The sequence below is a fragment of the Chelonus insularis genome, unplaced genomic scaffold (genome assembly GCF_013357705.1).
Source record: "Chelonus insularis isolate UGA/USDA-ARS -01 unplaced genomic scaffold, ASM1335770v1 contig_139_pilon, whole genome shotgun sequence".
Taxonomy (NCBI): Eukaryota; Metazoa; Arthropoda; class Insecta; order Hymenoptera; family Braconidae; genus Chelonus; species Chelonus insularis.
In genome coordinates, this window is record NW_023276379.1 from 2,178,737 (window position 1) to 2,196,619 (window position 17,883).

General features: G+C 27.9%; 2 protein-coding genes across 4 annotated transcripts; one reads left to right on the plus strand and one right to left on the minus strand.

Annotated features, from left to right (window-relative positions):
* Positions 1–189: 189 nt before the first annotated feature.
* On the minus strand, positions 190–6,045 carry Graf (GTPase regulator associated with FAK). Of its 3 annotated transcripts, none has more exons than XM_035096505.1 (18): positions 5,524–6,045; positions 4,954–5,111; positions 4,175–4,348; positions 3,949–4,059; positions 3,765–3,869; positions 3,466–3,537; positions 3,282–3,348; positions 3,105–3,202; positions 2,936–3,030; positions 2,768–2,849; positions 2,585–2,687; positions 2,125–2,346; positions 1,936–2,041; positions 1,514–1,847; positions 1,256–1,436; positions 957–1,113; positions 754–890; positions 190–673 (listed from the first exon to the last, which is right to left on the minus strand). In XM_035096505.1, the coding sequence occupies exons 1-18, from the start codon at positions 5,696–5,698 to the stop codon at positions 582–584; spliced, it is 2,469 nt and encodes an 822-aa protein (XP_034952396.1). In that variant the 5' UTR covers positions 5,699–6,045; the 3' UTR covers positions 190–581. The 3 variants fall into 3 exon arrangements, with proteins under 3 accessions (XP_034952396.1, XP_034952395.1, XP_034952397.1); XM_035096504.1 differs by having other exon boundaries at positions 2,585–2,702; XM_035096506.1 differs by lacking the exon at positions 3,466–3,537 and having other exon boundaries at positions 2,585–2,702.
* Positions 6,046–6,437: 392 nt separating this feature from the next.
* bif (bifocal) lies at positions 6,438–17,333 on the plus strand. Its single transcript, XM_035096120.1, has 4 exons — positions 6,438–9,555; positions 12,100–12,273; positions 16,135–16,312; positions 16,472–17,333. Exons 1-4 carry the CDS (start codon positions 6,982–6,984, stop codon positions 16,681–16,683), a joined length of 3,138 nt encoding a protein of 1,045 aa, XP_034952011.1. The 5' UTR covers positions 6,438–6,981; the 3' UTR covers positions 16,684–17,333.
* The last annotated feature ends 550 nt before the right edge of the window (positions 17,334–17,883 follow it).

Here is a 17,883-nt window from a genome sequence, read left to right on the forward strand (position 1 = left end):
TAATAACTACTTAAAATGAATAATAATAATCATGAATCTTAATCATGTCAGTGGTATGTATTGATTTGTGATATATCTATCATAAATTAATTCTATATTTTCTTAATTTTATAGCAAATAATAATAATAATGAACATAATAATAATAATTGAATATGATATAAAACATAGATCATATGTTGTTCATATATTTATCTTAAAATGCCTATTGAATTTATTATTTAATGAAATATGTCGTATGTATATACACAACATATTTACATATTAAAAGTCATTCGAAATATATTAATAATTGTATTAATATATAAATTATTAAAAATTAATCATTTATAAAATATCAAACTATCAGTATGAACTTAATAATTATATACAGTCAACGTATATATTCTTTGGGCTCATTGTGCTCCCATCAATTAAATACATGTTATGTAATTAATTATCAAAATTCTTAACAATCATCACACGATAATTTTAAACTTATATTTACCTTATAAATAAATACTTGTAGGAATGTTTTTTTTTTTCTTAAAATATATCAAAAACGCTTGTATAATAATAATTATGTCTTTGGTATACTCGCTATTAGGGTAGTTGTTCCACATAATTTTTTGGTACAAGTCCTGTTTTTCCATTCAAAGTACCCTCTAGCCAACCAGGCTCAAGTGATGGTTTAACTATTACGTAAAATGAAATTAATAAAATATATGAAAAAATTATTAAAACAGTTTATATTTTTATTTATATCAATAATTACCATTTGTTATAATCTGATTAGGCTCAAATGAAAGCTCTCCATCATTTTCTGCCATACAAGCATAAAGAGTTCGGACTCTCCATATCCCTGATGTCTGTCCTGGACTCGATCGACCGCTTGTTGGAGAAGTATTAGACCTAAAATTATAATTACAATAATTATAATAATATATTATTTTTTTCTTATTAGTACAATAAACTTACATAGATATTGAAGGATTACTACGTTGTGCGTATCCAGATGGATAATGCATACCCATCATAGGTCCTCGTTTATGTTTTAATGGTAAGTCTGACGTAAAAAGATGAGAGTCTGATGATACTGATTCACTTGAACTACTTGTATTACCACTACCAAGTACTGAAAATAAATTATATTTTTATATTATTTAATTGCTAATATTATCTAATATTTTTTATTTTTTTAATAATAAGTTATGTAAGAAATAGGAAATGGTTTATATTTAATTTCACTGATAGTGTAATTGAACAAAAAAACATACCTTTATCAGTTGAATGATATATATAACTTGAATTAGTTAATTTTCCTCGACCTATTCTAGTGTCAGAATACAGAGGTAGACGTTGAATTCCATGCTCAAGATCTTCTAAATCACCATTGCGATCATCAGGTATTGGTTTTGTTACAACAGATGGACCATCATAAAAAGACCTGGTTACGAGCTAAAATAAAAAATAAAATTCATAATTAATATTTATCAATGATTCTTTGATTAAAAAGGATTATTGATAATTCTTACATGAGAGTGGGAAACTGGAATAGCAGTATGTATACTATATCGATTAATAGCATTCCCATTGCCAGTTGCACCTTGAATTTCTTCTTGATCAAGTCTTGTTGTTGATGCGCTTATTGAATTTTGAGATGAAACTTGGGAAGATCGTGTAAATTCATGTGGTGGCCCGGATGCTATTCTTTCATAATTTTCGATTAATATTTCAACTACGATATTATAAAATTTAATATCCATAATTGATGCTACAGTTTCTTCCTCAGGACGTAATAGAGTAGGTCCAAAACATACTGCTAAATTTCCAATTGTCATCAAATTTTTTTCACATTTATTTGCAACACTAGAAATAAAATTATAATTTAAAAAACATTGGAATAAATAAATGAAATTATTTTTAAAACATGATACGAATAAAAATTCGTACTTACTTTCGGAGGTGTTTGATGAGTAACATCAAAATATTAAAGTTAGCTTTTGGTAATCGATAAACAAGAGTGTGTATATCAAGTATACGTGATTCTCTTGATTCAGATTCTAAAAAATTAAACATAAAAAAGTATGAGTAATTATTCTTAGTAGGTATTTCATTTCAAATAGTAATTATTGAAAATATTTACTGGCAGCTATTATAAAACTATTGTAATAGCGAAATGTCATTATTGGCTCGGATAATGTTCTTAGATAAGTTTTAAGTGCGCTAGTGATTGTTTTACTCTCCCACTCAAATTTATCTTCAAGATTAAGTTTATCTAATTTCCTTTTATCCAATCCCATGGATAATAATTTATTTACTTTCGATGCCACTCCTACTACACGATACAGTCCTTGTTCTTCCAAGCCTAAAATTAATTTTACGTTAATATTAAAGTTTTTATAAACTAACTTATTGTTATTTATCTTTAAACAGTTATTAACCTTGTTATTAATTTAATTTTAATAATGATTAGAAAAATTTTTTTAATTCTACCGAAAGAATACTTATCAGCAATTCAATCGTTTTAATAGTTGAATATCATTACAAGTATTTTTATGTATGCGTGTTTTATAATAAATTTAAAAGATTATACAAATACCAACCTCTATCTTCAAGAGCAGTAATACATTTAGCTACAAAAGCATAACCATTTTCATCTAAAATATTTTCTTCAGATTTTATGGATGAACCTTGTAAACAATATGCCTGTAAATTGAAAAACTAACGATTTTTATTTTATATTTTTATTATGTGAATAACTATTTTTTATTATCATATGAACTTACTGGTTCTTTTCCATCCATTGCATCCATCCAAAGTCGTCTATCTTCTTCAGATAGCGCTTGAAAAGTGTACGTAACACCTGGTCTTAAATATTAAATAATAAATAAATTATTATTTGTTAAATATTATTGATAAATCTATAAGCGTATGTATGAAGGGTAATAACTTACTTATCAACAGCAGTAATATCAAAACAAAACCGTTTTTCAATCGTATCAGACATACGACGAATGCAACTTGCTAATATTAGTGTTTCTTTATTACTCTGAAAAAATATAAATTTATTAATCATATGTAGTTTTACTCAGAAAAAAAATTCTAATGAAAATATTTTCTTACAAATTTCCCAGTTAATTGATTATATGGTATCATTGTAAATTCTTTTTTGTCTTTTTGATATGTGCAATATTGCTTTGTCCATGTTGCACCAAAAGCCTCTATCAAATAAGAAATATATTTGATATACTTGAGCATTAATATGTTAATATCATAATTCAAAATGAATTCAATACTTACTCTTTTCCATAAGGAATAAATATCCTTCACGGGAATTCAATTTACTTATACCAGTTTCAACTGCAGACTGTAAAACAATTCAACAATATTAATATTTTATCTATCTACATGAAATAATGTTAATAACAATTAAAATGATTGATGATTAAAAATGAAAACTGTTAATGTTAATAAAAAAAATTACCTTTTTCATGTCCTTCATTTTATTCATAAGTGATTCAGTTTTATCCCGGGTGGCAAGAAAATTCTCTCTAGTCTTGTACAAAAAGGCACACACAAATATAAAAACGATTAATAAGCTTTTTTACATGCTGTTATTGAATTAAGTAATATAAATCATAAAAGATTAAATTTATTGCATAAATACTTATTTTAATGGCAAATTAGCTTTGAATACTAATTGATTAATTCAATTATTATTGAATTTATTAATTCGTTATTAAAAATTTAATTAATAATAATAATAATATGTATACAATCTACCTTTTGTATTTTCAATTGTAATTCTGTCATATAAGGTTTGAAGTCCTTTGCAACTTCGTGTCCTTGGTGATAAAAAGTCAACCATCCAAACATGAAACTCAACAGCTACATTGATAAATTGATTTGATTATTTGTATGTAACAATCAGTTGCTGTTATTAATCGTGGAAAATTTATGTAATTACCGTTTCAACAAATTCGAATTTTTTTCTTTCTTGAACTTCTTGCAACAAAAAAACATACTCTAAACTAGCTTGACAAAAGTGTCGCTCTGCCATATCAAGTGTAGCATCAGCCTAAGAAAATTAGATACAAAATCTTAAGTATTTATAATAAATAAATTTTAATATAAATAATTATAAAAAAATTTTATCAATAAAATGATGTTAATCTGAAATATTTAAGAATTACCTCTTGAAGCACATTGTCTTGTTTTTTAGTTGATAAGTTTAAATAGCGTTCTTGACTTTGACAGAATTTAACAGTTTGCTTTTCAAATTTTTTCTTTCCTTCTTTAACTCCTCCAATATGTTCCTTTCTAAAATTCTCCAAAGGTAAGATGATTTGATCGTAAGCACGTTCAAGCTGAAAATAAATCCAAATAAATAACTACTATCTCTACAATTTATTATAATTTGAGATTAAGCATAAATTAATTATAATGTAAATTTTTTTGTATTTGACTAAATATGTGTGTGAAAATAGTGTGAATTAATGAGAGTACGAAATTGCACCGAAATTTTAAAATATTAAATCTAACAACTCAATAGTTGTGCAAAAACATAAACAAGAAAACAGTGTATAATAAAAGCACATTCAGTAGAATGGAATACTTGCAATTTCTACTTGCAGATCACTACGAAAGAAACTTGTAAAAAATAATATTATATATATAAATGATTGTCAGAGAAAAATATTCTATCTTATGAACAATTATATAGATAATAATAAATATCAAACTTAATTTTAATGATAAAAATAATAATTATAACAGTGGTTATAAATATGCACAATTATTTGACTAATAATATCATTTGATAATTGAATGATATTCTTCAATTGATTGTATTATTTGTACTAACATATTTACATAGTAACCAAGATGATTGAAACCCAAAAATGGCTTGTATTATGTTGGTATTAAATTTATTATGCTGTTAAACATAAGATATTGTTCCTTAATTGCTTACCATGTTATCTCTTTCATCTTCAATTGATGCTATAAGTTTACCAAATTCCTTAAGGCTCTGAGATATATGTATTTCGTCCTCAGTCTGTGTTTCTCCAATACATTCAAAACTAAAGTTTTGAAGTGTTTTTGAAAATGCTCTCTGGGCTCTAGACAAATCTTGGAAAATTATACAAATTTTTTACTTATCTCTAACTCATACACCATCTGAGACTGTTACATTATCCTATTTTTATTGCCGGATACAACTTCTTACAAATGCATATCATTTAATGAAGGGTTATACTTACTAATTGAATCAAAATGAATAATATATTATTAAAAATAATAATACTAATAAATTAATAAAATCATGCATATATACAAAACGAGCAATCAAGTGGTAGGGAAGCAATATATACTGGATAACTAGTTTATTTAACACACCAAAATTGAAATAATTAGAAAATTAAAAGAATCTTTTTTTTGTGTTCTAGTTTTTATAGCAATAAATAAGTATATAATTAAAAGTGTATTGAAGTGCAAATGTGCAAGTAAATAATCATGAATGAAACATGATGAATAAACTTACTTTTAGCAGCAATTAACAAATCCTTGACCTCTTTAACAAGTCGTTTTATTTGTTGGCTTGTTTTGTCTAATTCACGCTCATGATAATGTAAATTTTCACGAAAATACGGACTGTCTGTTAGACAATCAGTAAATTCTAATGGTTTTAAGCCAATACCCATTGTAATTAATATCATAAACAATATATATTTTATAAATCACAATTGGCACATTGAGGAAAATAATACACTACAAAAAAATTGACCTTGACTTAATATAATAATGTACGATATGAACAATAAGTTGTACAATCACTTTGTTTGGTGCATGTCTAAATCGATTTCACTGAATGAACAATTTTTATCACTTTCTTCGTTATATTATTTTACTGCATCTATAAAAATAGATTAAGTTATCGATTTCATTAAAAAATGTTTCTCTTAACGACAATAATCACTGATAATAATATTAAACGTATCACAAAATTGACGTAATTAAAAGATTATGCTCAATCGTATATACTGGTGACTAACCATACAACGAATGCTGCAGCCACATTTGTGCATGCGCAGACGCTCATTATTTTAGGTTATAATAAAAACAATAGAGAGCGTTGTGTGACGTTTCTATTAACTGACTGATGCTAACAATATTTAAGTCGATAACGAAGGAAACTGATACAATCAATGTTGACGTTATTTATTATTTTTATTCTTATCATCATTACTATAATTATTAAAAAACAGTATCAATTATCTCGACGATTGTTATCCATATGTACTTAATTTGCGGGAAAACAGATTAATTTTAAACAATTAAAATGCAGTAAAAAACATATTTTTATATTTTTTCTCATTCTATTTACTTATCGTATAGATAAGAGAATATTTCTCATTCGTATGCGTACGTATACATAGTGTTAATATAACGTTCTCAGTCAGCGTAACATTTCGATTTGCTGACACATGAGAATTGGATGTTTTGCGCTTGACATGTGTGTGGTGTTCGATTAGAATTTGCTCGTGTTCTAGCTGACGTCAGGGGCGGCAGTGTGCCGGTCAAGTGGGGAAGGTAAAACGTCGCGAAAGGGTCGCTTAACTTGTGCGTCATAACACGGCAGAAAAGAGAGAAATTAAGGGAAAGAGTGAGACACAAACTAGGAGAGTCGTACAACGTTTTATCGGCCAGGGTTTTCACGGCAAAGTCGAGATTACCTCAGAAAGAAAGAGAGAGAAAGGCAGCCTGGCCGTTCTTTTCATTGGCAGGTGTGTCGCTTTCGATTTTCACAAAATCTTAGGTAGTTTATCTGGGGACGTGCATTGATTTGCGAATGAAGGGAGTGATAAGAAGAATAGTGAGACATTTGATACAAATCAAATACACGAATGAACTACATTAGAAATGAAAATAATATAAATAACGATTTAAGTGAAAAATAAGTGTGCATTTAACAGTTGGATATTTATTCAAGTGGAAAATAATGGCGAGTGGTACTGCAGAAAATAATAGCAATATTCCCCAATGGAAAAGAGATTTAATCCAAAGAAGGCGCCAACAGAATAAAGCTCTCACAGGTAATGGCGTAAAAGTAGGTTCACCTACAACAGGATTTCAAGCAGATTCAAGTAATACTAATAATTTAAATCAAAATCAGTGCACTGATGCATCGAAAACAAGAATATTGGAAGCTCGGGGCGACAACAACGCTGGTGGCCAGGTCACAGCGATGTCAGGATTAATAACACGAACAACCGCCAGTGGCGTTACAGTCACAACTAATCGAAAATCTCATGAAAGCTTGGATACCGGTGCCACACTAGTCGCGTGCAACATGCGTCTCGAAGCAGATGCTTCACTTTGTCCAGCCTTGGAGGATACTCCAAAGTTTACTACTACAAGAAGCCATATTCATACTGAACATTCTACATTAATTGATCATTTTGAAAATGAAGATTGTCATACCTTTACAAAAAAAAAAGTTATAAAACACGGTGAAAGAGATGTGGTAAATAAAGAGTCAAGTGTTTGTGTGTATACAGAATTGAGAAAGACAAGAATGGATAAATTTGATAATAATATTATGCCAGAAAATGGCAAAACTAGTAATGAATGTGATAGTGATAGCTCCGAAGAGCTCCAATATGGCCCAGGCATTGTTAATAGGCTTAAAAGTAAATACCTTAACCTTACACTTCGTGAAATGAATAAAAATCGAGCATCTGTGCAACGATTTAGACGAGCCGCTAGTTTAGAAGACCTTTTAGATTGTAATGATGAACCTGAAAAAGTTGCAACTAAGTTTACAAAGAAAAGTATTCCGACCGGAGTTGCTGCAAAAACTGAAAGGTACAGGAATGCAACGCGCGGAAATGATTCTATGAAACGTGCTCGGAGTGTTGAGGCTTTGATGAGATATCAAGTATCTGAAGATACTGGAAACAAATTAGCACCTGTAAGACAAGAACCAGTTAATGATCATATTGTCTTGATTGATAGAACTGCCGTGAAAATCGAAAGTAGACTGATGGATAGTGAGAGGCCAAAAGCACTTAATAAACCTAAGAGATTGAAGCCATTATTAGCAGAAACCGAGAGACCACCACCAGATCTAGTCAAGACAACAATGAGAATATTTGAAGGTTCTGTCAAAAAATTAAAACCTAAAGGCGAAGTAGCAGCTAAAGTTGCCACATTCAAAACTATTAATGATACATTTAAAGCTCAATCTATGAAAAAAGTTATTACAAAGCCTTTAATTCAACCAAAACCATTCATCAATGGTACCAGTAAAATACCAGGATCCTCAAAAAAAATTGTTTTACCAACAAAACCACCTACCGCTGAATTAATTGAAAAAGCTGATGCATCTGAAGAATATAAAAATGATGGTGTTGTTACTGATCCAATAGTTCAGTCGGTTTCTTCTGTGGTTAGTAAATTTCAGCAAATTGAAAAGTCTCATTCACCATCTCCATCGCCAGAACCAACCCATAAATTTAAGTTTTCTCCTTCTCCTAGCCCTGAACCGCCATTATTAAAATTTAAAGTTGCTACAGAAACTGGTGCCAAATCTCCGCCAATAACTCCACAAATTTCTTCACCAATTATTACATCACCAGTCTCACCAAAAAAGGATTCAATTTTCATTTCTGAATCACCTAAGTCTCCGCTTTTAGACAAAGATCCAGAAACTGATCATTCAAAACAATTAGTGACAAATTCAACAATCGAAGAGCCAAAAGTTGAAGAATATAAGTGCGTGATCTCCGATGATTCTATTGTAGATACGAATGAAGAAACAGTTGATGGAGCTAGAACAATATCCAAGTCTGCTTTAGAAAATATCAGCAAAGCTGGAAGTACAATGCAATTTCATTTTGAACATGATTCACCTTCGAAAAAAAGTTATTTGCCAAGAATTATTTCGAATGGTCAGAGCTTGGAAACAAATGAAATACCTAATAGGAGATTAGTTGAATCAAACCTGACAGATAATTCAGATAATCAAAAATTTGAACAAACTGCTTCAGCATCTAATAAAATTCAAGAAAGACTAGAATCCAGTGCTGAAATAGAAGCAAAGGATGATGGACAAACATCTTTAGGATCAGAACAAAAACCAATTGGAGCAATTTCAAGTCTTGGATTGGCTAAAACCAACACTTCTCCAGCTATTAGCAATGAATCTAAAATTGTCAAAAATTCAAAAGTGGAATCAACACCTCCACAAAAACAGATAGGAATAATTCGTCCATTAGTATCAACCAAAACACAAATGCCTCAGCAAAATTTAAGTAATCGTGAATTAGAAAAAAATTTGATAAATCGTGTAAAAAGTATAGAGCAACCAACTAAGGTTGTAGTTAGCCTAAAAAGTGCTGATGAGATACAACCAGTGAAAAAAAGTAGCTCAGGAAGTGGTGGATTGTGGGACATTAAGCCGTGGAATCAACAGAATAACACGATGGTATTTAACTTTAGTAACAGGAAGGACGTACCAGATTATATTGAGAACGATGGCCTTATAATCCGGCGAAAGAGAGAAAAGCCAAAGGTAAGTTAACACTTTGAATTAGCGAAAAAATGAAGATAATGTCACTTACTGAAACAAAAGAGATAGTATTATAATCAAATCTCCAAATATTTCATTCTTTTTTTATAGATTTTAGGTTTTTGGTGTTTACATGTTATTATTTACCATATTCTCTATGGTAACAACAATGGTTCCCACCATGACTTGTATCATTTCAACTTTCATTACAAGTTGTAAACATGAGTGTTGATAAATGCATCCAATTATTTAATATTGCTCTGGCTTTCTGATTGATTTAATAGATCAAAATATTTAATGTTTTAACTGATCAATTGGTATCTTCCTCTGTTTAATTCAAACCGGATATTAATTGGAATTTTTAAATATTGTATCAATCAAATATAAACGCTTCATTAAAATTATTTTGAACTTGTGAACGGACATTAACGTCCTGCTGTAAAACCACTGATATTTTATCTTCAGAAACCTATATTAAGTCATATTTCCTGTCATTTATTCGCAGGAAAAAAATATTTTATCTTTAAAAAATAACATTTGTTATTTTAAAATAATAAAATACTTTGGAAAATAATAATTGAAAGAATGTATGGTAATAGATAGCTACAGAGAGACGTCATTTTGAAATATCTCTCTGTGTTTTGCGTTGTGGTTGTTAATTATTATTATTATCATCATCATCATTGTTATTATAACTATGAGCTTCAGATGTTAAAATACTGGTTACGCATTATTATATGGATGTCTGGCGCAATGTTCCAGCTCTAATATAAAGTGTCTTCGTTACAATGCATTTTATATTCATTTTAACATCTTTTTTTTTAATGTGGTAATAATAAATTATTTAAAAATTTTGATCCCTATCACGATGAGATGTATATTTTTTGTTTTTTAATTGAATGAATCAGTATAAGTTCAATGATTCATATAGTTATTGATTGTCTATCAGACAAACACATTACATTACCACAATATGCCAGACAGACTAAAATTAATTCTGAACTTTGTAACTAACTTCTTTTTTAATCAAGAAAAATTACAGGAAACATAGACAAATATGTTGGCGGTAAAAAGAATAAAAAAAGTTTCAGGCGAACAACATTCCAAATGATTACATAGAATCCTCGTATATGGTTATCCTGGAGCATGACAAGACATACTTAGACTTCTTGAGATCCGTTATCACCTTTTACAAGTGTACGTAGGCCATCACGAGAACATCATTCCTTTTTTAACGTCAAGTGACTATTTTTTTTTCTTTTCTATCATTCAAAAATTTTTTCCATCTTCTATAGATTTCTATATGATTGATTATTCATTTATTTTTCATTCTCAAGACATGAATGATTTTTTTTATAAATTCATTAGTTTTAATAAGCTACTTATTTTAGAATAAAATTGATTCCAAAGATAATATTGAATTGACTGTTTAACATAATGCAGCTGGTGTCGCTGTGATCGTGCTCTTTGTCTGGTTTTTTTCAAGTTGTCCAACAACCAGCTCTTCAAGTTCCATCTACGAAAAATAATTTTACAAAAGACTACTCTGTATACTGAGAATATTTAAAAAACATCACTTTAGTTAAACAATTAAATGAATCTAATTAAATCTAATTGTTAGATAAACATGATATCTAATCAACTGCCAGTTGGATATCTTTTTATTTTAATCTTATAATCTATTTTTTTTTACGCTTATATAGTAGTCTGACGTTAAGGCCAGCCATTGAGAAATTGTCCAAACCGGTTACATACCGGATCCCTGTAGAGAAGAGAAAAAAATGAGGGAGATAAAAAAACTAGCTGAATAAAAAAAAAATATAGAATTCAAGGGCTAAGAATTGTTGGAGATCCGGCCACGCGTATGTACTTATTCCTCCTTATTGTTCCAAAGTCGTTTCATTCACAAGAGAATAAACGAAAGGAAGAAGAAACGACTGAAGGGAAATTTTAAAATATTTTTATATGAACATGACTGTTTCAATATTAATCATTTGTTTTAAAATTAAATGGAATGTTGAAATAAGTAATAGTCACATGCTGTTTACATTGACAATATAAATACATAGAAAAGTATGCCATCGTGAATAAATTGAAAAAATTAAGTGACTTTCCATGCAGAAAAGTCTCTTAGCGATTTCTCAACACTCATTTTTACACACAACTTTTCCATCACTGAATCATAAATAAATAATATAACGTGCACTTGACTTTCATACGTTTCTCTGAATGTTAATATCAACTAGTAAATGACAAATTTATTTAAAGAATAATTTTGATGGATCCAATGTTTAATTGATATGATGAAAAGAGAAACAAGTTGAGAGCCAGTTCGTTAGCTTCGTACTACATATATGTGCCTCAACAAAACCAGTTCCGGGTGATATCAGGGTTTGTCAACCTCTGGTTTCATCTTTTGCCAAAAAAGAAAACGCAAAATATTTTATTATATGATAATTTATTTATTATTACATATATATTGAAAATTATTCTTGATAGTAATAATAGTAATTATGATAATAATAAATAATTTTCTTTATCTTCCAGGTTGGTGATGGAGGAATTATTGTTCTGGATGCGACTTTGGATGCTTCAACGACTGATGATAGTGATTGTGAATTGTCTCGTAGTCCACCTTCACCTTGTGATGTTTCATTTCTAAATGATAATATTCTTATTAATGGACGTAGTAATTTATCAAAAAATCCAAGAAATCATAAGGTAATGTATAATTATTTTTAGCTTACTTTTTTTTTTATCATCATTGTTACTTTCTATTATTTATTTTATACTAGTCATAACAATAATTGCGCAATTTCTAGAATAAACGTTTGATAATAGTGTGAAATAAAAAAATTAATTGATATGTTGCCATTTTACTTTGATTATTTTCTATAATTTCCACTCGGTTATCTTATCGGTTATGAAATCTTCATCATGACTTTATTGTTATTATTATTATTAATATTGTGAAGCGTTTCGTTGTTCATGGACAAAGGATATGTTTTTTCTCAAGGTCTCGGTAGAGTTTGTGGGAAAACATACAGCTTTCCAATGTTCTGGAGTGAGAAAAAGTCTTGAGATTTTTTAAAAATAATTTATTAATTACACTTAGTCATTTTAGGAGTGAAAAAATAACATTACATGTTGAGAAAATACAATTAACTTGATTTCTATCATTCTGTAAAAATGAAGAAACCTTTTTTTCCAGATAAATGTTTTTAAAAATAATATATAGAAAAAATTAATTTGATTTATTACTAATTATTCTATTGTATTAATAAATTAATCATATTAATAAACGAAAGGGAGAAATTTTTTTATTTATAACGTCACTTTTTCATCTAAGAAATCGTTTAAATTAACGGTAATTCGAAACGGTGATTAAAAGTGATTGATGAATGAATGATATCTGTAAAGCTCATTTATCTGTCACTTTTACTGGTGGCTTGGTAAATCTTATATACTAATTTAACAACAATAAAAATTGATTTTATCTGTAAATAATTTTTTTATTATTTTATTGAAGATTATAACTGGTTATATTGTTAATAGAATTATAAAAACAAGGACTACATATGAATCATGATAATAACAATTTGGGAAAATTTATCATTCTCTTATTGCTGGATAAGATAGCACTAAATTATATCTGACTGTTATTTGATTTCAAAAGCGGAACAAATGCTACTCAATTGTAGCCAATTTTCAATATTTGCAATGTTCTATATACTCTGCTAAAATTTACAAAAAAAAAAATTGTTTATTGAGAAGAATTGAATTTTTATATTAAATAATATTAGAATATTGATAATAAAATTTGTAATATTCTCACAATATTTTTATAACTATTTTAAAATGTTTTATTATTTTTTAGGAATACTTTCTCACGATTATTGTTGCGTACTATAATCAACAAAATTTCCTGATAAACAATAGTCATCAGTAGTCATAGATGAGCGCGTTGTCTTCATTCAAGCATGGTTGATTTGTGTTCGAGTTTTGCTCAGACAATTTCTACTTTGTAACATCAATACAAATTTACAAGTAAAAGTTGTATGGTTCGTCGACTTCTCTTCAGTTCTCAGACTTAGAAATTCCTTATTTAAGGATCAATTACCGTTTCCTAATCAAATTGATAATATTTTCTCACATTCAGTTAAATTCTTTAGCCGTTGAAATAAATGTAAAAGCTATTATTAAAATAGATTTTATGCTTGAACAATAGAATCAGTAGAAAAAGCGTTTAATTTGATAAATTTGTATCTGAACTTCTGTAGCTTTAGTATTTGTGTTATTTATTATCTGAATATGTTATTATAGAAATTTATGAAGCACAACGGAATGCCATGAAGAATTTTCTAGGCACGTCTTTCAAGTTTAACTTTCAAATTGTTTTAATCTACAATTTGTAAATTCATCATTTATTTATTGGTATTTTAATTTCGATTTACTTTTGATTTTTATATTTAACAAATGAAACGATCGAATCTAGTTGTAATATTTAACAGGATTTTTGCTTCCTTGTTGTTAAATATAAGGTTAATAAGGAGAACATGTTGATCGAGCACATAATCGTGACTTCTACGAAGAAATTGTATACCATTTTGCAGCTCTTTCTATGTTCTATTTCGATTCATTGCATAATCTGCATTCAAATAGCGAATTGTTAGTATTTTTTAGACACGCTTATCAGTTTCACATTGTTGACTTCATTATTATTCATATCCAAGTATCACTTATAAAAAATGATCATTAAATATAGAAGTGATAACGAGAAGAAAAAAACTCGAATAATAACTTTGTAACATATCTTTTATAATTGGCTAACATGAGTTGCTAATTTTGTAATGACTCTTCATTCTTTTTTAATTTCGTTACATCTCAATTATACTTTGTTACTGAATATTTTCACGTAGAAAATTACCAGAAAATTAGATTGTTGCTTTATTACCATAATAATATAAAAAACAAAAAGTAATTGAAGTTAAAAATGCCAGTATATTTCTCAAATCCAGGTTAATTTCTATAACTTGATGTCTTTGATACTTAAAACTTTTTATTGAAAAAGATAACACTGAAAATACTGATAAATTTTAAATAATTATGTTAATTACTACTTTAATAATAGATAGCTTACTTTTGAATTATTATCAAATGAATGTTACTTCTCATAAAAAAAAAAATTATATAATATTTTATAATTTTATATTTAAAGTCATGGTGTATTGATTTTCATTTATTCAATGAAAATATGAAATTTCCGGTGGTTTATAATTAAAACAATAATCAAAATGATAGTTATTCTACAATGATCTGTTATTAACATTGTTAAATATACCATAAACGTCAGTTTATTGTTCTTCATGGAATTCCTATGTCACTTTTTCTGTGAATATTAAAGGACATAAAATAATAAGCAGTAGCAGTAAAAGCATAGAACTACTTAATGTACACCTTCGAGTACAGATAGAAGCTTAAGAAAACGGTACTTGGCGGTGTTTGCGGCCAGTACGTACTTGGAATTACTTGTTTTGTTGTTAATCTCTGATCTTCTCTAGCAGATTGGCATTTAACCGTTTGTTAAAGTTCATACTATTTTCATATTTACATTTCGTTAGGAAAATGAATAAGACCTTGAAACCCTACATAATCAAAGTCGTGACCAATTTTAAGGTCATCAAACATAAGGTCTCGGTACATTAAATTTAATGAAAAAAAAAAAAAGGTCAACAGAAGTAGAGAGTCTTCATTAAGCTGAAAAATGACATATATTCCAATAATTACATCTCATGGTCATAATCTCTTGATAATAACGTAGCAATATTTTGATGATAACATATTTATATATAAATAAGTTTATCTTTTTCCTCGCAGTATTTTTTTGTATTTATTATCTTTTCTGGGTTTTTACTCTCATGAAACTCCGCTAAATTAATTTGGGAAACCGTAAGATAATTACAAATCTCAAGCCACTAATCGTATCTGCTTGAAATAATCACAAGTACTGTTTCTATAAGTATTGGCAAGCTGATTAGAAATCTATTAAATTATAATATTATTCCAAAACAAATACGTAGTTTATTTTTAAAATAATTGATAAGTATAAGAAGATATTATAATTGAAATATATAAATAAATTATTTAATTGATAAGTGATATACAATCTTTAACACTCTAGCAACAGACTATCACCTTGAAGCTCTATCTCACGTTCATCAAATAATTTCATTGATTTTATTTAATTGGCTTGCCATTAAAATACTTTTACTATTCAGAATCAATAAAAATGATGATAGATGTTATTTATTTTAAAAATATTTCATCTACGACAAAGCACAAAATGATGTTGCGTAGCCTAAAAGTCAACAAGTGTAACCAGTTACTGTTATGCGAAGTTACATACCGTGATGTTTGATATCCTCTTTTTTCCGGCTGCTTCGGAACGTTGTTTCTCTTTCTTTTTTCTTTCTTTACATACTCTATTATTCATTCACTAAGCTATATAATGATGATAAAATAAAAAATTATTTCAAATAAATTAAAAATTTTCCTAACTGTTTATTCTTTTTCTGATTTTAGCACCGGATACAGTTTGATGATACAGCGACTCGTACATTCGAATATCCCAGTGAAGCATCAATACTCGAGGACGAGAGTAGTTGTGTTGATGGCGAAACTTCCGCTTCTAGTAAGCAATTGTCTACAATTGATAAATCTACATCATCCACTTCAAATTCAGGGGCAAATCCTATTCTCGGTAAATTTGACGGTCTACTTTCTAATTTTATTGAACAATCTTTTATTACATTTTTTTTATCGTTTCTAACGATACAATTATTCTCACTTGAGTTGAAACATTTTATTATGTTTGACATTTCTAGATGTGGATAATTGACCATTTATTTATTTTTTTTAGGTGGAGGTAGTCTAGCTACTTTTACACCAAGTAAAGTGGATTTGACTTCTGAAAGCTTTGAACTTGGTGTCACAAGAACTTCCACTGTGAATCCATCATCGAGTACTGATCAACAACCGAAGCAAGATGAAAATCATGAAGAAAGTGAGGACTACCTCAAATCAGATGTCGCAGCCTGGGGCGCTGAAGCAACAGCTGATCTTTTGTATTAAAAAGATTCCTTTGACATTATTAATCTATTCCGCAGGATAACGGGATTTTATTTTACACTTTTGATGCTTAATGAAACAGTATCATTCCAAGTATTTGCATTTATTTTGTATTATTTCGAAAGTAACTAAACATTATTTGAAAATTATTAATGGTAATAATGATAATAATTATTATTATAACAATAATTAATATACATAAATTTAATGAATTAATGAAACTGCCAAGAGTACTGAGACTTGATGTTTGTTGGAAAAAAAAACAACTTTTTTCAAATCAATGAGCATTATTGCATATCGTTTATATAAATGCATCAATGCTAAGCATCTTTGCATATTCATCAAATTTTCGAATAATTTTTGATAGGAAGTAAAACTATATAAATTAATGTTTTAACGCCAATACATCAATTAAAAAAATTTTGAAGCCTTTTTAAGATTACTCATGAGTGAGAGGGAGAATTAAGAATGATTGTAATCACGTAGATATATATTATAAAATTTAATAAATTATAAATTTATAAGACATTTTTTGCCAAAGTAGAATAAGTCTACTTTAGGTTTGATCATGAAATACTTTAATGATAATAGCAAAAAATAATGAAACAAAATCGAAAAGAAAAATTATTTGTAAGAATCATTCCATTTTTTTTTTGGCAGTTATAAGTAAATTGAAATGAATTTAAATATTGACATATTTATTTTAAACTTAAAATAATTGCTCAGCAATATTAATTATTATATAAATCTACAGTTATTATTGATAGCAATATTATTCATTTTTTTAAATCATGAATTTAAAGAAGAAAATTACTTTCAAATTATACTGAAAATCTTCGAAAAAAAATGTCAAAAATACAATTGTGTAATGTTATATTTAAGAAAATTGTATATACAACAAATTCATCATGTGGTCTAAGAAATTAACATTAAGTTCAATCTTATAAACAAAAACGAGACACTTTAATTTATGAGATCAAATTGTCCTCGATTATATTTAATTTCTACGTATTTAACTAACTTTTTAAAGTTAGTTAATATAGTGGAGTCTTAAAATTTTTGTATATGATTTGTACTAATTATCGTAAATGAAAAGAAAAATTCAAGTACTTTGTAAAAAAAATTATTTCAATATGTTTGGCGTTAAGTTTTTATGATGTGATATCATTGTTAAATATTGTATTAATGATTTGTATTATTTTT